The sequence below is a fragment of the Lithobates pipiens genome, unplaced genomic scaffold, assembly GCF_037356315.1.
Source record: "Lithobates pipiens isolate NorthernLeopardFrog02 unplaced genomic scaffold, aLitPip1_a1.2 Scaffold_16, whole genome shotgun sequence".
Lineage (NCBI taxonomy): Eukaryota > Metazoa > Chordata > Amphibia > Anura > Ranidae > Lithobates > Lithobates pipiens.
This window is the reverse complement of record NW_027507748.1, coordinates 50,965,543-50,987,658: the sequence shown is the minus strand read 5'-3', so window position 1 is coordinate 50,987,658 and position 22,116 is coordinate 50,965,543. Positions and strand designations below refer to the sequence as shown.

General features: G+C 43.7%; 1 protein-coding gene across 1 annotated transcript in view; it reads right to left on the bottom strand.

Annotated features, from left to right (window-relative positions):
- Positions 1-20,388, bottom strand: part of FAM3B (FAM3 metabolism regulating signaling molecule B) — a 101,971-nt gene extending 81,583 nt beyond the window's left edge. The window contains exon 1 of the mRNA XM_077479891.1: positions 20,235-20,388. Coding sequence (XP_077336017.1) covers positions 20,235-20,262 — 28 coding nt within the window. The 5' untranslated portion in view covers positions 20,263-20,388. The remainder of the gene's footprint in view (positions 1-20,234) is intronic.
- Between the last annotated feature and the right edge of the window lie 1,728 nt (positions 20,389-22,116).

Below are 22,116 nucleotides of genomic sequence, written 5' to 3'. Positions count from 1 at the left end.
TTTTGATTAGCTAATTAATCCTTTGGATAACCTTGAGAGTATTGTATTGCAGAGTATTGTATTGCAGAGTATTGTATTGCATTGGCTGGCAGAGTATTGTATTGCATTGGCTGGCACAGTATTGTATTGCATTGGCTGGCAGAGTATTGTATTGCAGAGTATTGTATTGCAGAGTGAGTATTGTATTGCATTGGCTGGCTGAGTATTGTATTGTATTGGCTGGCTGAGTATTGTATTGCAGAGTATTGTATTGCATTGCAGAGTATTGTATTGGCTGGCAGAGTATTGGCTGGCAGAGTATGGGCTGGGTATGGAGGGATGGCTGCTTCCATCTGACCTCTCCCCTCCACTGCACAGATCAGTACAGAGAGGGGAGAGAGAAACCGGCGTCATGTCATTACGCCGGTTTGTTTACAAGTGATCGCTCCATCGGAGCAATCACATTGTAAACACCTGGTTGTAGAAAGACGGCCGCCACTTCGGAGCTAGGCCGAAGCCACGGCCTCTCCTAAGGCTGAGACCGCGGAGCACTCCGCGGATCCCGGCAGGTGCCAATCCGAGCGGGGTGACCAATTCGGATAACGGATCGGTGACGATCCGTTGCACCCCTAGGGATGGCGGCACCGAGGGGGAGAAGAGAGGGGGACGGCGGCACAGAGAGGGAGAAGAGAGGGGGATGGCAGCATGGAGGAGAGCGGGAGATACGGAGCACTGTGACGCATCGATGCCCTGCACGCACGTCAACGTATTTTTGTAGTCGACGTAATCGATTACGTCGACTCGTCATGGCAGCTCTAGTCCCCCACTTATGTCACCTTCTTCTTCATTACTGTCCCCCACTTGTGTCACCTTCTTCATTACTGTCCCCCCTTGTGTCACCTTCTTCATTACTGTCCCCCCTTGTGTCACCTTCATTACTGTCCCCCACTTGTGTCACCTTCTCCTTCATTACTGTCTCTCGCTTGTTTCACCTTCTTCTTTACTGTCCCCAACTTGTCTCACCATCTTCATTACTGTCCCCCACTTGTGTCACCTTCTTCTTCATTAAATATATACTACTATTCCATCCAATCCTCACTTTATCCCCTCTCTGGGGAGTGGTCCACTCTGGTTCCTCAGACAGTCGCTCAGGTCGCAGGCGGGAGGAGGAGAACTCCACGGGCAGTCGTGGATCTTCTAAGCCAGCCAGCAGTGCAGCAGCACACAGACAGAAAGGGTGGGGCCGGCTGCTGCAAGTCACTCTCTCTGCATGCAATGCCGATGGGTAGCAGGTGGTGGTGGATGGTGGGCGACAGAGATGGAGTGGAGCCGTGGATACACTGGAGTGAAGAAGATCACACCAACCAGTCCCTCCCCTACTGCCAAGTCACTCCCCCTCATGTCGCTGTGCGCTGGAGAAGGAGGAGGTGGGTGGAGACAGCTATGCAGTACTAGGCACAGGCCTCTCTCTGCTGACTCTATGATGTCTCTATGATGTCACTGGTTACTAAACCCCAGTGGGGGTGACCCTAGCAACCAGTTCTGGCAATCTAGTTAGAAGGGTGGCTGTGTCCTCTATTACAATCTGGGACACTGTATTGTCCCAGAATGAAGGTGCCCGGGACCAGGGACAGAGATGGCAATTGCGGGACAGTCCCGAGTAATCTGGGACATGTGGGCATCCTAGTCCCCATGGGAAGCATCATCCCGTGTGGGCACCGGACAGATAAAAGGAGCCATGAGCACCGGTAGGGGACCCAAGAAGGGAAGGTTCAATTCCATTGCAAAGAGCAGGTAAGTATACACATGATTATACACTTTTTTTTTTCCTTTTAACAAAAAAAGAAAAAATGATAATATATATATATATATATATATATATATATATATATATATATATATATACACATACACACACACACACACGTTGTTGGTATTTCATCACCTCTGCGGTTTTTATTTTTTGTGCTAGAAACAAAGAACATTTTTGAACAATTTTGAAAAAAATATATATATTTTTTACTTTCTGCTCCAAACATATCTAATATTTTATTTAGCCTGCCTATGTTACGCCCCTTGTTACCATAAACGTACAACTATAATATTAATGTGATACCTACGTAATCATGTGTATAAAAACCTTCAATTGCGTCATAATAAAGCAGTTATTTGGAAAGATGTCGAGTGTATATTGTGTGTCAGTTCCCTACTGCAGTAGTAGAGCTTTACGGTTCTGGCTAAAATGAGAATCACCATTTTTTTTTTGCTTTAGACTTTAAGTGGTTAAATGTCCTGAAAACTTGTCTGCCTGGATTATTTCCCTTTGATCAAAGAAGGAAGCTTAGTTACAACTTTGCAAGTTAAAAAAAACTTGGCAGACTGCCCAGATGTTTTCTTTTGGCAGCTGAGTGAGCAGATAATTTCTCCACTTGTTTATATGAAAGAATGGGCAACCTCTGCAGGAGAGATCTCAGAGGGGGTGAATCGAGATCACGATTTTTTAATGATTAATTGTGCAGCTCTATGCAGTTGTTGCCTGTCTATAAAATGTCCAGGTCACACACACACACACACACACACACACACACACGACTCTGCACAGATCTGCCACCCTGTAGCAGTATATCTGCTATGGGGTGGTCGGCAAGTGGTTAAAATGCACTGAAAACTGACCCATGTTGCGTTTGATGAGGTTTGATTCTGGGGAAATTGATTGCATTTTCGGTGGCCATTATTGGCACCTTTTTTTTCTATTGGAAAACCACCCAAAAAAGTATTTTCGGCCGAAATTTTGAAACATCACCATTTACAATCACTTTAATTGAACAAGCTGAAGTTAGAAGCTGGTTGCCAAGCACAGCTGCACCAGATTTGGCACTCTCCAGTTTTGGTAAATCAACTCCAGTGAATGAGTGGTTTTACTTAACCAGTACTTAAATGGGATGAGGGGGGGACCAAAAGTTGGTGTCACAGAGGGGCCCCTTGATGCCTCTGTCCACCACTGGGTATAGCACAATGAACAGCAAGGGAGGCAACATATCCCCAGAGGGACCACACTGCATATGTAGCCATTGACCACTTTCTAGGGACCATCTCTCCGAAAGATTAGGTAACCTGTCCCAATCGCTTTAGATTCTCAAGATAAAGAGATCGGGCGGCATAGAAAACTTGCCCTAGGAAACGTTCCAGAAACCGGATATTCTACTGATATGACTGTTTGCAAAATAAACACGCAATGCTAGCAGGGAATAAGGAATGTACGCTTTCAGATGCAGGAAATGTAAAATAAGGACAATCCTTTGATTATTTTAAAATGGACCATTAGTTAGGTAAGCCATAGATGATGCGATTTTATTTTCTACAAATACGGGTTTCCGGAAAAAGAAAATTGATTGATTTCTCCCCATCAACGTAGTCAGTGACACCAATGATGGGGCATTGTTACCAATGCAAAAAAAAAATTCTATGCCTACTGGCAACACTCTGCCCCTCTAAATTTTGAAAGATAATAAACTGGCCCTTTGTTCAGAAAATCTTGACACCCCTGCTCTATCCTGTTACTCAATGCAGCAGGGACTGACCTGTGTCTGACATTTGTTAACAAAGCCATAAACTGCAGGGGCACCAAGGTTTTTAGGTCCTATTCACATCTAACATGGCTGGAACACACGTTCCTTCTCACGATTTTTGTGGTGCAATATACATGCACTTCTGTGGGTCACGCATAGGGCAGCCTATTAATATGAATGGGCTTCCCTATGCGCATTTGTCATGGCAAACAAGCCCGAAAACCAAATTGTGGCCCCCCGAGCCAGGCACGTTCTTACTGATTTGTCGCGTGACATACGTAGCAAAATTGCACCGCAGTTGGGATGCCATTGAGGTTGAATGGCACCCAGGCGCGATTTTAGTTCAATTCCAAATAGCCAAGCCTTAATGAGTCATCCCTAAGCTGGCATCTCAGACTAGAAGTGGATGGTGACCCCGGATAATGCCCAAAAAAATAAAAAAGATGGCGTTCGAGTACAAACGTTCCAGCAGTTTGGATTTGTATTGTATGTATACTTGAAATTTTGTCAAGAAAAATTAGAGCTGTACGATTCTGGAAAAAATTAATCATGATTTTTTTTTTGCTTAGAATAAAAATCAGGATTCTCTCACGATTCTCAACATCACATCATCTTTCATATTATAAAAAATTAAAAAAATTAAAAAATCGTGCTAACTTTACTGTTTAGTTTTATTTTAATTCATTGAAGTGCATTTTTTATTCCAAAAAAATGTGTTTAAAAGACAGTGTGACACAAAATATTACAATGATTGCCATTTTATTCTCTAGGGTCTCTGCTAAATATTATATATATATATATATATATATATATATATATATATATATATATATATATATATATTATAATATATGTTTGGGGGAATCCAAGTAATTTTCTAGCAAAAAATACAGATTTTTAACCTATAAGCAACAAGTGTCAGAAAAAGGTTTAGTCTTTTAGTGGTTAAACTGACCTCATTTACAGACCAAAGTTCGTCCCTTTGATCTAAAAGAACCAAACGATACAATGTTTATAGTTATCTCCCAATGTTGGTAAACATGGAGGCATTTTTTCTCTTTTGACAGCTGTGAGTGAGCAGAGAACGGCTCTGTACTGTTTACATAGAATCATGGTAATGCCGGAAGGGGGGGGGGGGTGGGGGGTTGAATCAAGATCACGATTTATTAACAATTAATTGTGCAGCTCTAATAAAAATGATAGGAACAAAAAAAAAAGGAAGATATCTCCATCCATCTGGGAAGAATGACAAATGACCATTGTCAGGTGGAGTATTGCGATTTCTATGAGAGGTAATAAATACCTATAAGGGTTCACATAACTTAGCATGTTTGTACATAAACTATAGCGTGTACTAGTTCAACTTTAGGATGGAAAATAGACATGAGGTAAAAAGCCAGTTAGATCCCTCGCTGATTATTGCATTAAACCCAGTGGCAGATAGGGACACTATTTGAGAACCCCCCACTTTTCAAGTATTGGTCAATTAAAAACATTTACTATTTTTTTTATCTGGTGACAGCTCAGGACACCAAGTTAGAGGGACAGTGTGGCATTTACCCATCTGACCCATATCTAGTTTAAATAGGGCCCTAAAGTATCAAAGAGCTCTTGTGCAGCTCAGCAGATCAATGTTTTAGTGATATCCCAACTACCAAAAAATGTATAAATGTGTTATTTACTCAAACTAGTTGTCTGTGGATAGCCATAGCCAGGAACATCACAGGTGTTGAATGGTAATTTTGTGCCGGCACGGCGGACTGACTGCCTTCCAATGAGCACCGTGCCCCTTCATCCAACGGCCTAGATCAGTGATGGCGAACCTTGGCACCCCAGATGTTTTGGAACTACATTTCCCATGATGCTCTTGCACTCTGCAGTATAGTTGAGCATCATGGGAAATGTAGTTCCAAAACATCTGGGGTGCCAAGGTTCGCCATCACTGGCCTAGATGAACACCTGCAACTTACTCACAGATATACCAGAACAGGAAAACAAAACTCTAGACAAGTAAAGATCTGCTCGTCTGCTACTACTTTGGGGTTGAACACCTTAAAGTGGTTGTAAACCTCAGACATGAAATATGAACAAAGCATATCCCTCTATAGTGTTTACTTGTCTTAATCCAGAGCACTAAGTGTAATTTCTGTCTGCTGCTTTGTTCCTCTGCTATCAGAATGAATCACTTCTGACAAGTTTTCCTGACAGCAAGAGAAAGAAAAGGTGACAGGGGAGGGACCTCCAGCACACAGCCTGTTATTGAAAGCCTCAGCGCTGTCCCTGTGTGCTGTGTGAAAAGGGGGGGGGGGGGTGGTGTACCTTTCCTCCAATCAGCTCTCAGACTGCTCCTCCCTAAACTCAGCAGAGTGTAATGTCAGCTCTCTGCCCTCTGACTGCTCAGACAATCTTTATAAATTCTGGACTTTGAATGGATGTAGAGATAAGAAGACTGCAGATAAACAGGTAGAACTTATGTAGGAGGATTTGTTTCATCTCTATGTACAGTGCCTTGAAAAAGTATTCATACCCCTTGAAATCTTCCACATTTTTTCATGTTACAACTAAAAACATAAATGTTTTTAATTGAGATTTTATGTGATAGACCAACACAAAGTGGAACATAATTGTGATTTGTGGAAGGAAAATGATAAATGATTTTCAACATTTTTTACAAATGAATATCTGAAAAGTGTGGCGTGCATTTGTATTCAGCCCCCCTTTAGGCTTGATTCACACTAACGCGTTTTTGATGCATTTTGCAGAAATGCAGGGAAATGTTTTAATGGGTTCCTATGGAACATGTTCACATCAATGCATTTTTGTGCCTCTGCGTTTTTGGAAAGGGTCGGGGACTTTTTTTCACGCAAAATGCAGCATTTTGCCTGTAATAGAAGTCAATGGACCTGCATCAAAAATGCAAGTACCGCGTTTTTACCGCGATTTGCGGGGTTTTTTTCACTGTATATAGCTGGTTGCTAAGCAACTGCAGTGTAAAAAAAACAAAAAAAGCGGCAAAATCGTGGTAAAAACGCGGCAAGCACCGCAAAAAGCACTGCAAAGACGCTCAAAAGAAACATGCATAGATGTGAATCGAGCCTTACTCTGATCCTCTTAACTAAAATCTAGTGGAACCAATTGCCTTCAGAAGTCACCTAATTATTTAATAGAGTCAACCTGTGTGTAATTTAATCTCAGTTTAAATACAGCTGTTCTGTGAAGCCTTCAGAGGTCAGGGATAAAGTTGTGGAGAAGTAAAAACCAGGGTTAGGTTATAAAAAAAAATATCCCAAGCTTTGAACATCTCACGGAGCACTGTTCAACCCATCATCAGAAAATAGCACAACTGCAAACCTACCAAGACCCGTCCTCCTAAACTGACCGGCCGGGCAAGGAGGGCATTACTCAGAGAAGCAGCCAAGAGGCCCATGGTAACTCTGGAGGAGCTGCAGAGATCCATAGCTCAGGTGGGAGAATCTGTCCACAGGACAACTATTAGTCGTACCCTCCACAAATCTGACCTTTATGGAAGAATGGCAAGAAGAAAGTCATTGTTGAGAGAAAGCCATAAGAAGACCCATTTGCAGTTTGCGAGAAGCCATGTGTGGGACACAGCAAACATGTGGAAGGTGCTCTGGTCAGATGAGACCAAAATTAAACTTTTTGGCCTAAAAGCAAAACGCTATGTGTGGCAGAAAACTAGCACTGCACATCACCCTGAACACACCATCCTCACTGTGAAACATGGTGGTGGCAGCATCATGTTGTGGGGGTGCTTTTTTTCAGCAGGGACAGGGAAGCTGGTCAGAGTTGATGGGAAGATGAATGGAGCCAAATACAGGGCAATCTTAAGCCCCATACACACTATCAGATTTTCTGCTAATTTTTTTCCTTCAGATTTATCAAAACCATATAATATGAGGTCAAACCTTAGGAGTTTCAATTTGTATTCAATCAGGCAGGCCCTTCACTACATGGTTTTGGTAAATCTGAAGGAAAAAATCAGCAGAAAATCTGATAGTGTGTATGGGGCTTTAGAAAAAAACCTTAGCGTCTGCAAAAGACATGAGACCTTTCGCAGAGGTTCACCTTCCAGCAGGATAATGATCCTAAACATACAGCCAGATATACAATGGAATGTTTTAGATCAAAGCATATTTATGTGTTAGAATGGCCCAGTCAAAGTCCAGACCTAAATCTCATTGAAAATCTGTGGCAAGGCTTTTCACAGACGCTCTCCATCCAATCTGATAGAGTTTGAGCTGTTTTGAAAAGAAGAATGGGCAAAAATTTCACTCTCTAGACGTGCAAAGCTAGTAGAGGGTATGAATGGTTTTTCACCAGTCCCTTCACTGGGTATATGTAAAGCTTTGTGTACACTAGCAGCCTCTAAACTTAAGTTTAGGAGCTTTTGGAGTTTTTTTGTCAAAGCTCCTAAACTCAACTCCATAAAAGCCTATGTGTCCATGTACACATAGGCATTAAGGATCGTTTAGGACTGCCCTCTCCTGAATGCGGAAGAATCGGGTCCACGATAGGAAAGGTTTGACCGCTGGCAGCGACACATGCACAATTGCCACGGCCGCCGGTCAAAGTAGTTCAAGTGTACATGAAGCCCAATTGTTTACAACCGATTTAATGCAGGTAGACCTCTTGCCTTTGATGTGCTTGTTGGACTGCCATCCGCCAAGAATCGATCATATGTTAGTTCTACCTGTTTTTTAGTGTTGCTGTTTAAAGTACAGTAGATCTATGTGAAAAATACCGAAACATGTAACCCGGCACCAGTAGTAAAGTTACACAGCTGTCTTTATTTGTCTTTCAACTGCATTGCAACTGCCACGGTTTTCATCACACCTTTTCTTCAGGAGGCAACGATAAAGCACCTCTCCATACCAGGCCACCCTCACCCTTCGGGCTAGTTGGATAATTTTTCAGAGGGCTTTTGACAGGCATTATGTCACCAACTGTTTTCAGGGCCGTCTTTAATATTGATTGGACCCTGGGCAAAAATTTTCTTGCGCCCCCCCATGCAATTTTGCTCTCCACCTACTCTGAGACATACAATAGATATCAGCTAAACTTAAAATCAGTTTACTGTATCAGATCAGGCAGTGATTGTGATGGGTTGCCAGAGGTTACAGCATATCATTACCACTTGACTGGTTGCTAGAGGTTACAGCACACATTATATGTTATTTCTGCTTGCTGATTGGTTGCTAAAGATTACTGTACAGTAATACTGCTCACTGATTGGTTGCTAGAAGTTACAGCACATCATCTCTTCACTGCAGAGGGGCATGATATACATATGAATGTCGGCTTTATTTACATATCAATGCAGCCGGCCTCAGTTATTTACATAAAAAAGCTGCCCCTATTTACATATGAATGCTGCTGCTATTTACATATGAATGCTGCTGCTATTTACATATGAATGCTGGTTTTTTACATGTAAACACAGGGTCTGCATGTGAGTCATCTGTACACAAAAATAGGCAGAGCTGGGCAGCATTAGTAGCAGCACTTCACACTGAGATATCAGGACACAGCACAGGACTAAAACTTCAAGGGACAAGGGAATTTAAACTGGGATACTTGTCAAGTATAAGACAGCTGCTTTGGGCCCCACAATGACAATGACAGGGCCCAGGGCAGCTGCCCCTTTTGCCCTGCCTTAAAGACGGCCCTGACTGTTTTACCTGACACCGTTCCATTTGAATTTGGGTTTTTTCCATCATGAACCATGTCTAACTGCCTTTGAAGCTTAATCAGGGCGATCATCACAGCGGCTCAACTGCCTATTTTTACTGACCCCAACTGGAAGTGTAAACTAGGCCTTAGAGTCAACTGGGCTTGCTGGTGTGACACCACCAAGTCACAGAAGAGTCTCCTGGATCATATCTAAACCCACTTGGTTGGCCCACTACTACCTTATTCTATCCACCACTGTCTAACCTTATGGGCTTATAGACACAATGGGGATTGTAAGTAACCCCACTTACCACATTACACTCAGGCACCAAGTAGCAGCAATTAGAACAGATGGCATTGCAAGGAACATAGTACCAAGTGTTGCTGTACGCAAGTTGAAATATGCATGTAACCCCAATGCACATGTGTTAAGTCAGGCTAAGGGTCATATCAATGAGCTTCTGTTCACATCAGATGGGTTTTGCATTTCCGTGCATGCTATTGGGTATACAAAACCCCCCTTGAGGCATGTCAACCGCAGGTCAAATACGCTTGTCAATGAATTCTGAATGATTTCAGAAGCTTCTTAGACGGACCTCAAATGAATGTCTTCAACACAAATCCAAAGCCCATCCATACATACAGGCCTTCAAAGATATGGACAGTTGCGGACATGGCCAAAACTTGTAGTTGCAGATGTTCAAGAACAGGCTGTCGCACGTTCCATTGTTTCCCCCTCCTCTACCCAAAATTAGAAAAACTGGTTTTGTTTTGAAGCCTAGAGCTCTACTACACAAGGCTGCAATTAGGGACTCTTTGGGAAGTCCATAAATGCTGGTGGCCTTCTGGAAGTTTGGACTGACCAGTCTGTCCTGTTTCCCCCGTCATCTCAATGAATTAAACAAAATGTGCATTCTCCCCAAAAAAAAAAAAAAGGGGTTGCAATGCTTTCATAGTACACTTGCCTTATGGCCTTAGCTACATAAAGTACTACAAGCCTGTACGGTTGAATAACAGGCATCATTGCATGGTCATTTACACTACTGATTTCTTAAAATGATCAAAATTACCCAAGAGCCCCAAAATCAGGGTTATATACGATATACAATCTACAACTACCGCCCATCCAACGTGCGCACATCAATTTATAGGTACTTTCATGAACCTTTTCGCTGCCAGAGCCGATTTTGCGTTTTCTTGCACGTTAAAAATTTTTTTTTAGCCCTGTAGATGATGTAAAACCCAGAAATATGATATATTATCTGAAAGCAGACACCCTGGAGAATAAAATAATGGTAGTTCCAATTTTTTGTGTCAGACGTTATTACCGCAAAAGATTTTAGGGGAAACGTAAATAAATTGCCCAAATTATTGGTAAAATATAAAAGACAAGGTTGTGCCAAGTAAATAGATAACAAACGTGCCAAACTCTAAATTTGTGTGCGCCCCGGAAAATGGTGACAAATTTAGTTCTCTATATTTTCTATAGGCGACACTGCCATAGCCCCATATAGGTATCCATTTAGTGTTACGGAGGAGGTCTTGTGCTAGAGTTATTGCCCTCACTATGTGACAGGTGTATCGCAATCAACGTTTGAATGCGTAGGCGCCCCGTCACATGCGTTTATGTTTGTATTTGCGTATATGTGGAGCGGAGGTGGGCCTCAACATTTTTATGCAGGGGGCATTTTATGGGCTTGGGTATAACTTTTTTTTTTACTTAACTTTTTTTTTTTTTATAAGTACACAAAAAGTCCCCTCTGTGATGTTTTTTAGGCGACAGGTTCTCTGTAATAAAACATGCACGTCTTCCCTGAGCTTCACTGAATGTACTACAATGCAGATCCCACTGCAAAACATCCTTTCCTGGCTAAGATAGCCGGAGACACGGAGAGGCTGATGTTGCTCTCCGGGTCACAGCAAGAAGGGGAGAAGACAGGACACACTTCTCTCCCCCCCCCCCCCCGCCATTTCCTCCTGGGAAATAATGGTGGACAAACAAAATATTCACTTTTGCTGCCAGCGGTTTAGACATTAAAGAGGAAGTAAACCCTGATGGGTTTACTTATTCTTTGTCTCCCTGCAAAGGTAAAGTATAATGAGCTACTATGCATCGCATAGTAGCCCATTATGTGTCACTTACCCGACACAGGAGCCAGCGATGTCACCGCTGTCCCCTGTAGTCCGGAGCGTCCATCTTCTTCCGGGTGTCGCTGCTCCGGCCACTCACAGCGCCGGAGCAGCGATGACATCGCTCCCGCGCATGGGAGCCGCCACTAACGGCATATCACCATTAGCAGCGGCATGCGACTTAGACAGCGGTGCCTGTCTTTTAGTAAATATCTCCTAAACCGTGTAGGTTTAGGAGATATTTCTTGGACCTACAGGTAAGCCTTAATCTAGGCTTACCTGTAGGTCAAAGTGGTTTGTAAGGGTTTACAACCACTTTAATGGCTGTGTGTTGAGTTATTTTAAAGGGACAACAAATTGACACTGTTATACAAGCTGTACACTCACTACTTTACATTGTAGCAAAGTGTCATTTCTTCAGTGTTGTCACATGAAAAGATAGAATAAATGTGAGGGGTGTACTCACTTTTTGTGAGATACTGTATAAAAAAAAAATATATATATATATATATATATATATATATATATATATATATATATATATATCTCACACACACACATACACAAACATTGTAAGCCTGTTAGCATACTAACAAATCTTGTTCTCTTTGTTGAACGCATAAGAGAAAACTCGACAGATAAAGTTGTCTAGAGCTGGGAGGTAACAAAGACACGATTGGCGTTGGTTATCGTCGCCCTTCCAATTGACAATGACTATTTGCATACCTCTCTATCTTTAACTGGAGTTAACCATAGTGCAATGTTTGTAGAATCCAATGCTATGATGTCATACAACACCCAGAATTTCCCTTGCATTAATATACCTTTTGTAATATTGTACAACTTTCTTACCACTTTTAAGGCTGCATTCACACCTCAGCGTAGCGTTTTTGAGCATTTTTACCGGCGTTTTGTCGCACGTATTCGCGTGTTTGCATACAGCATTTTGCGCCGTTTTTTAACTTCAGCGTTTTTTTTTTTCAGCCAATAGGAAAAATGTTCATCTCTTTTTTCATCTGCTTCCTTTTCTGCTTCTGCTTTTCATCTGTCATTTCCTTATGTAAATTATGTAAATTATATTTTCTCTTGAGCAGATACAGCGACAAAACGCCCATAGAAACGCTCGTTGTCGCGCTAAACACTTGAATCAAGCGTTTCCATTCGTTTCTATGGGAATAAAAAACGCCCAAATCAGCCTGATTCGCGCAACAAAAAAGGGTCCGGAAATTGTTTGGGCTTCAGGCGCGGAGTGGAGATGTGAACCATCTCCATTGAGATCAATGTATTTTTTCCCCTCCAGCGTTTTGTAGCTTCAGGCGTCAAGCTACAAAACGCTCAGGTGTGAATGGGGTCTAAAGACCAGGCCTCTCTTTCACTCTGTGTTAAAAACTGTTTTTTTACTAGAAAATTACTTAGAACCCCCGAACATTATACTTTTTTTTTCTACCACCCTAGAGAAAAATATGGCAGTCATTGCAATACTTTTTGTCACACTGTATTTGCAAAGCGGTCTTACAAGCGCACTTTGTTTTTTTTTTACTCACTTTTTTGAATATAAAAATAAGACAACAGTAAAGTTAACCCAATATTTTTTTTTAGATTGTGAAAGAGAATGTTACGCCGAGTAAATTGATACCCAACATGTCACGCTTCAAAATTGTGCCCGCTCGTGGAATGGCGTCAAACTTTTACCCTTAAAAATCTCCATAGGTGACCTTTAAAAAAATTCTACAGGTTGCATGTTTTGAGTCACAGAGGAGCTAAAATTATTGCTCTCGCTCTAACGATCGCGGCGATACCTCACATATGTGGTTTGACCACCGTTTTAATATGTGGGCGCTACTCACGTATGTGTTTGCTTCTGCGTGAGAGCACGTCGAGATGGGGAGCTTTAAAAAAACATTTTTTTCTTTCTTATTTGATTTATTTTTACATTGTTTTTAAATTAAAAAAACATTTGGGTCACTTTTATTCCTATTACAAGGAATGTAAACATCCCTTGTAAAAGAAAAAAGCATGACAGGTCCTCTGAAATATGAGATCTGGGGTCAAAAAGTCCTCAGATCTCATATTTGAACTTAAATATAAAAAAAAAAAAAAAAAAAAAATTTTTTCATTTGAAAAAAATTACAACAAAAAAAAATATGTCTTTAAGACGTATGTGCAGAAGTGACGTTTTGACGTGGCTTCCGCCCTGCTATGGTCTGGAGACGAGCCTCACTCGTCTCCATTCCCAGCCACGGACAGGTCCCGATTGCCGACGGCTCCGGTAAGCGGCGGAGGGCGCAGGAGAGCAGCGGGAAGGGGGGGGGTGGCCCCTTTCCCACCGCCGAGAACGGTGATTTCTCGGCGAATCCGCCGCAGAGACCACCATTATCGTACACAGAACCGCCGGGTCCAAAGATAGATATTGCTGCTGCCCTTTCCGAGATATCTAAGTGCCGACATATATGTACAGGAGGCGGTCGGTAAGTGGTTAAAGAACTGAAAAACCTCAATAAAAAAATAATTTGTAAAGATAGGGGGTAGCTGGTGTTCTTGTGTATACGTTAGTAGATAAACTTTAAAAAAAATAACAGAAATGAGCCAAAACTATGGAGAAAAATGTAATATAGGAAAAAAAAAAAATAACGATATGGTCGATGTTAAAAAAAGTTAGTTTTTAAAACATTTTTTGGCAATTGCTGTTTTTGGGTGAAGTTCCACTCTGTACAAAAGAGGAGCTCCAATTCAGTGTGGCACCAAGGCCTGTTCCTCAAACTCCTAGAGCAGTGATGGTGAACCTCGGCACCCCAGATGTTTTGGAACTACATTTCCCATGATGCTCCACTACACTGCAGAGTGCATGAGCATCATGGGAAATGTAGTTCCAAAACATCTGGGGTGCCAAGGTTCGCCATCACTGTCCTAGAGGGTGGAATTGGAAAGGAAAACATGTTGGGGGTGGGGGGTTCAGCGGGATTTGCTAACATTGGAGCACTCATTATCTGGTGCAGCTGTGCATGGTAGCCAATCAGCTTCTACCTTCAGCTTGTTCAATCAAGCCTTGGTAATAAAACCTCAAAGCTGATTGGTTTTTATGCAGAGCTTCACCAGATTTTGCACGTTTCAGCTTTAGTAAATAACCCCTCATTATGTCATCAAACACTCATACTTACAGCTGCAACATAAAGGTGAATGAGAAAAGAGCAGAGTACTTCCGGGAGCCCGGTAGAGTCAACTCACTTCGACATATAAATCAGTGAACTGGCTACAGCTTTAGAATCCTCAGCAACAGGACTAACTTCATTCCACCAAAGAGATGTTTTAGCAGTTTGCCGATGACCTCCCATTACCATCACTACTAGAGCGAGGCCTACAAGACCACCTGGAAGTGCTGAAGAAATACTATACAGTGTGACGGGGTACTACACATTAATCCAAAGAAAACAAAAATCACCGTGTTCGGAAAGAAGAACAAGAAAAAACAAATGTACTTCCTTTACATTAAACAACTGAGCACTCCTAGTGAACATGACAGCTACACGTACTTTGCTCTAGAAACAACTCAGGAAGTCTCAAGTGAGCCACAGAAGCAGCACCTCATAAACCACCAGGAAACAGCTTTAAAAGCTACAAGCACTTAAAAACTTTTACAATGTCATCAGCCCAATCCACCTTTATGGCAGTGAAGTGTGGGGCCCTGTCACCTACCAAGACCAACCTAGATATGACGCCAACCCAACATAGATATTTAACCTGGAATTCTGCAAGAACCTCACAAAGGTTTTTGGAGCTCCTCCAAGAATGTTTTTGGGCGAATTCTTATTTCTGACGATTCTATTTACCTACACAACAGCAGCCATAAACTCATAATATCATAAAGCCTTACTGACCAACAAGGACCAGGTCAAACGTGCACTTTACAACCACTCATTAGCATCTGGAGCACCCAAAATGTCCAACAGTGTGGCCTGACAAATACCCAAATAATGGATGTATTATACAATTCCAAATAATACGTCAAGAAAATTGAGAAATGAAATAAACTGCCAGAAACTAACTGCTTACCAGTCACTACAGAGAGACTGCCAACTGGTATTTTACCCAGAGATGCTACAGGACCCCAAAGAAATAGACTTACTTAGTTGGTAGTCCCTCTGTAGTGACTGGTAAGCCTATCAATCTATTGGGTCTTGTAGCATCTCCTCGTACAAGACCAGTTGGCAGTCTCTCTGTAGGGACTAGTACATCTATTTCTTTGGGGTCCTGTAGTGATTGCCAACTGGCATTGTACCCAGAGATGCTACAGGACCCCAAAGAAATAGACTTACTAGTCACTACAGAGAGACTGCCAACTGGTCTTGTACGAGGAGATGCTACAAGACCCCATAGATTGATTGTAGTGACTGGTAAGCCTATCTATGGGGTCTTGTAGCATCTCCTCGTACAAGACCAGTTGGCAGTCTCTCTGTAGTGACTAGTACATCTATTTCTTTGGGGTCCTGTAGTGATTGCCAACTGGCATTGTACCCAGAGATGCTACAGGACCCCAAAGAAATAGACTTACTTAGTTGGTAGTCCCTCTGTAGTGACTGGTATGCCTATCTATCTATGGGGGTCTTGTAGCATCTCCTCGTACAAGACCAGTTGGCAGTCTCTCTGTAGTGACTAGTACATCTATTTCTTTGGGGTCCTGTAGTGATTGCCAACTGGCATTGTACCCAGAGATGCTACAGGACCCCAAAGAAATAGACTTACTAGTCACTACAGAGAGACTGCCAACTGGTCTTGTACGAGGAGATGCTACAAGACCCCATAGATTGATTGTAGTGACTGGTAAGCCTATCTATGGGGTCTTGTAGCATCTCCTCGTACAAGACCAGTTGGCAGTCTCTCTGTAGTGATTAGTAAGTCTATTTCTTTGGGGTCCTGTAGTGATTGCCAACTGGCATTGTACCCAGAGATGCTACAGGACCCCAAAGAAATAGACTTACTTAGTTGGTAGTCCCTCTGTAGTGACTGGTAAGCCTATCTATCTATGGGGTCTTGTAGCATCTCCTCGTACAAGACCAGTTGGCAGTCTCTCTGTAGTGACTAGTACATCTATTTCTTTGGGGTCCTGTAGTGATTGCCAACTGGCATTGTACCCAGAGATGTTACAGGACCCCAAAGAAATAGACTTACTAGTCACTACAGAGAGACTGCCAACTGGTCTTGTACGAGGAGATGCTACAAGACCCCATAGATTGATTGTAGTGACTGGTAAACCTATCTATGGGGTCTTGTAGCATCTCCTCGTACAAGACCAGTTGGCAGTCTCTCTGTAGTGATTAGTAAGTCTATTTCTTTGGGGTCCTGTAGCATCTCTGGGTACAATGCCAGTTGGCAATCACTACAGGACCCCAAAGAAATAGACTTACTAGTCACTACAGAGAGACTGCCAACTGGTCTTGTATGAGGAGATGCTACAAGACCCAATAGATTGATAGGCTTACCAGTCACTACAGAGAGACTACCAACTGGCCTTGTATCTTGAGAGGCTACAAGACCCCAAAGACAGATATACAGATTCTGAGCCTGTGCACAGTAAGCGCCCACAACCTGGAAACTGAATCAGGACAACAGACCTACAAGTCCAAGGAGAATAGATTGTGCTAGTGGTGTGACAAGGGGACCCTCGAGGATGAGGCCTACTTCCTACTATGCTGCCCCAAGTGTGAGCAGTGAGAGACATTCACTTCGAGATACTGTCCGCTCTCATCCCAGACTCCACGTTTATAGAACAGAAGAGGAAAGCTCCACATTCTACTGGAAACAATATGCCATCTGGAATTCTGTAACCACCTTTACCAAGGTTATTGGATGCTTGCTGGACCGAGCAGGGCAGATTCTCTTTACTGCTTGCAGTACAGAAGTGTGCACTATTATACTGGGATCATCTGCAAAAAAAACAACCCCCACTCATACAACCACAAAGTCTTATTGCCTAACAAGAACCAAACCAAGCACCCCATCACAACTTATCTGACCACCCAAATCTCCCAACAATGTGTCCTGACAAAAAGTCAAATAAAGGACATAACTAAGACAGGCCAACCGAGAGAAGGACAGAGACAGAGCGAGAGAGGGACAGAGATAACAAGCGAGGGACGCAGACACCGACAGAGAGACGCAGACACAGACCAAGATGAACAGAGATAGACAGAGAGAGGGACAGAGAGATAGACCGAGACACAGAGGGACAGAGACATAGAGCGCGAGGGACAGAGACATAGAGAGAGAGGGACAGAGACATAGGGAGAGAGAGGGACAGACACATAGGGAGAGAGAGGGACAGAGACATAGGGAGAGAGAGGGACAGAGACATAGGGAGAGAGAGGGACAGAGACATAGGGAGAGAGAGGGACAGAGACATAGGGAGAGAGAGGGACAGAGACATAGGGAGAGAGAGGGACAGAGACATAGGGAGAGAGAGGGACAGAGACATAGGGAGAGAGAGGGACAGAGACATAGGGAGATAGAGGGACAGAGACATAGGGAGATAGAGGGACAGAGACATAGGCAGATAGAGGGACAGAGACATAGGGAGAGAGAGGGACAGAGAAATAGAGACACACAGAGACACGGGGACAGAGACATAGAGAGAGAGAGAGAGACAGAGAGAGAGGGGGGCAGAGACACAGAGGCATAGATAAAGAGACACACACACACAGACAAAGGGACAGAGACATAGAGACAGAGACACAGAGAGAGAGAGAGAGAGAGGGGGTGTCAGAGGGACAGAGACATAAATAGCGAGGGACAGAGACATAGAGAAAGAGGGATAAAGAGGGACAGAGACATAGAGAAGGACAGACACATAGAGAGGGACAGAGACATAGAGAGGGACATAGTCACAGATAGATAGATAGAGAAGGACAGAGACATAGAGAGGGACAGAGACATAGAGAAGGACAGAGACATACAGAGGTACAGAGACATACAGAGGGATATAGTCATAGATAGAGAAGGACAGAGACATAGAGAATGACAGAGACATACAGAGGGACAGAGACATACAGAGGGACAGAGACATACAGAGGGACATAGCCATAGATAGATAGATAGATAGATAGATAGATAGATAGATAGATAGATAGATAGATAGATAGATAGATAGATAGATAGATAGAGAAGGACAGAGACATAGAGAAGGACAGAGACATGGAGAAGGACAGAGACATGGAGAAGGACAGAGACATGGAGAAGGACAGAGACATGGAGAAGGACAGAGACATGGAGAGGGACAGAGACATAGAGAGGGACAGAGACATGGAGAGGGACAGAGACATAGAGAAGGACAGAGACATGGAGAGGGACAGAGACATGGAGAGGGACAGAGACATGGAGAGGGACAGAGACATAGAGAGGGACAGAGACATAGAGAGGGACAGAGACATGGAGAAGGACAGAGACATGGAGAAGGACAGAGACATGGAGAAGGACAGAGACATGGAGAAGGACAGAGACATGGAGAGGGACAGAGACATGGAGAAGGACAGAGACATGGAGAAGGACAGAGACATGGAGAAGGACAGAGACATGGAGAGGGACAGAGACATGGAGAGGGACAGAGACATGGAGAAGGACAGAGACATGGAGAAGGACAGAGACATGGAGAAAGACAGAGACATGGAGAAGGACAGAGACATGGAGAGGGACAGAGACATGGAGAGGGACAGAGACATGGAGAAGGACAGAGACATGGAGAAGGACAGAGACATGGAGAAGGACAGAGACATGGAGAGGGACAGAGACATAGAGAAGGACAGAGACATGGAGAAGGACAGAGACATGGAGAGGGACAGAGACATAGAGAGGGACAGAGACATGGAGAAGGACAGAGACATGGAGAAGGACAGAGACATGGAGAAGGACAGAGACATGGAGAAGGACAGAGACATGGAGAAGGACAGAGACATGGAGAAGGACAGAGACATGGAGAGGGACAGAGACATGGAGAGGGACAGAGACATGGAGAAGGACAGAGACATGGAGAAGGACAGAGACACGGAGAGGGACAGAGACACGGAGAGGGACAGAGACATGGAGAGGGACAGAGACATGGAGAAGGACAGAGACATGGAGAAGGACAGAGACACGGAGAGGGACAGAGACATAGAGAGGGACAGAGACATGGAGAGGGACAGAGACATGGAGAAGGACAGAGACATGGAGAAGGACAGAGACACGGAGAGGGACAGAGACACGGAGAGGGACAGAGACATAGAGAGGGACAGAGACATGGAGAAGGACAGAGACATGGAGAAGGACAGAGACATGGAGAAGGACAGAGACATGGAGAGGGACAGAGACATGGAGAAGGACAGAGACATGGAGAAGGACAGAGACATGGAGAGGGACAGAGACATGGAGAGGGACAGAGACATGGAGAAGGACAGAGACATGGAGAGGGACAGAGACATGGAGAAGGACAGAGACATGGAGAGGGACAGAGACATGGAGAGGGACAGAGACATGGAGAGGGACAGAGACACGGAGAGGGACAGAGACACGGAGAGGGACAGAGACATGGAGAGGGACAGAGACATGGAGAGGGACAGAGACATGGAGAGGGACAGAGACATGGAGAGGGACAGAGACATGGAGAGGGACAGAGACATAGATAGAGAGAGAAGGACAGTGATTGGTGGGCAGGCTCAGGCACAGCTGCCTGTCACACAGTTCCATAGTATCCGGGAGGAACAGTGCTGATGATACAATGTATCCTGTGTACAGATCACACTGTCTGTCTATGGAGTAGGATCGGTGGTCTCCTCCATACATTGTATACACCTGATATAAAGGGGTCCCCCTCTCCCCTCCCCCCGGGTCCCCTCTTACTTGCAGACAAGAACCTGAAGTTCACCATGGTTGGTTGCGGCAGCGCAGACTGGGACTTCTCTGAGCTGAACTGCGCATGCTCACCAGATAGTTCCCTGGTTCCTCTTATCACGACCTGACCGAACTGGTCTTTCCACTACAGAGGGCCGATCATCAGGTGGGTGTGGTCACCACCCCGTCTAGTCCCGCCCACTATTAACCTATGGGAGCCTCGAACTGCTGGGAATGGATAGACTGACCTCAGTCTATAGAACTTTCCATATCACTGATCTCAGCCAATCCCAGCACGTTATGTCCCTGTCATCCTATAGGTAGGTTGTCACACGCGATGGCTCAGGCTGTCGTGCCGACAGGTCCTATAAAATCCCATGAGTGTAATGATTAGAGAGAAGAGGAGCTGTACCTTCATCCCCCCCATGTGATCAGGGGATCAGAGAGTAGTGAAGCCGGAGGATCAGCATGACCATCAGATCCCCGGTCCTCATCCATCATCTCACATGGCTCACGGGGGGCTTCTGTCTTCTACACCCCCCTATACATCCCAATGGTTGTCCGTCCAATCTACTATTTATAAACATTTGTACCCCATGGGAACCCCCGGAAACTATATTCAGGTCTCGGGAAACCCCTATAAAAACCAAGTGATTGGTGGTCAGTGAGAAGAATGTTCTTACATTGGGTGGTCAGTGAGAAGAATGTTCTTACATTGGGTGGTCAGTGAGTAGAATGTTCTTACATTGGGTGGTCAGTGAGTAGAATGTTCTTACATTGGGTGGTCAGTGAGTAGAATGTTCTTACATTGGGTGGTCAGTGAGTAGAATGTTCTTACATTGGGTGGTCAGTGAGAAGAATGTTCTTACATTGGGTGGTCAGTGAGTAGAATGTTCTTACATTGCGTAGTCAGTGAGACGAATGTTCTTACATTGGGTGGTCAGTGAGAAGAATGTTCTTACATTGGGTGGTCAGTGAGAAGAATGTTCTTACATTGGGTGGTCAGTGAGAAGAATGTTCTTACATTGGTGGTCTGTGAGAAGAATGTTCTTACATTTGGTGGTCAGTGAGAAGAATGTTCTTACATTGGGTGGTCAGTGAGAAGAATGTTCTTACATTGGGTGGTCAGTGAGAAGAATGTTCTTACATTGGGTGGTCAGTGAGTAGAATGTTCTTACATTGGGTGGTCAGTGAGAAGAATGTTCTTACATTGGGTGGTCAGTGAGAAGAATGTTCTTACATTGGGTGGTCAGTGAGAAGAATGTTCTTACATTGGGTGGTCAGTGAGTAGAATGCTCTTACATTGCTGGTCAGTGAGAAGAATGTTCTTACATTGGGTGGTCAGTGAGAAGAATGTTCTTACATTGGGTAGTCAGTGAGAAGAATGTTCTTACATTGGGTGGTCAGTGAATAGAATGTTCTTTCATTGCTGGTCAGTGAGAAGAATGTTCTTACATTGGGTGGTCAGTGAGAAGAATGTTCTTACATTGGGTGGTCAGTGAGTAGAATGTTCTTACATTGGGTGGTCAGTGAGTAGAATGTTCTTACATTGGGTGGTCAGTGAGAAGAATGCTCTTACATTGCTGGCCAGTGAGAAGAATGTTCTTACATTGGGTGGTCAGTGAGAAGAATGTTCTTACATTGGGTGGTCAGTGAGTAGAATGCTCTTACATTGCTGGTCAGTGAGAAGAATGTTCTTACATTGCGTAGTCAGTGAGAAGAATGTTCTTACATTGGGTGGTCAGTGAATAGAATGTTCTTTCATTGCTGGTCAGTGAGAAGAATGTTCTTACATTGGGTGGTCAGTGAGAAGAATGTTCTTACATTGGGTGGTCAGTGAGTAGAATGTTCTTACATTGGGTGGTCAGTGAGTAGAATGTTCTTACATTGG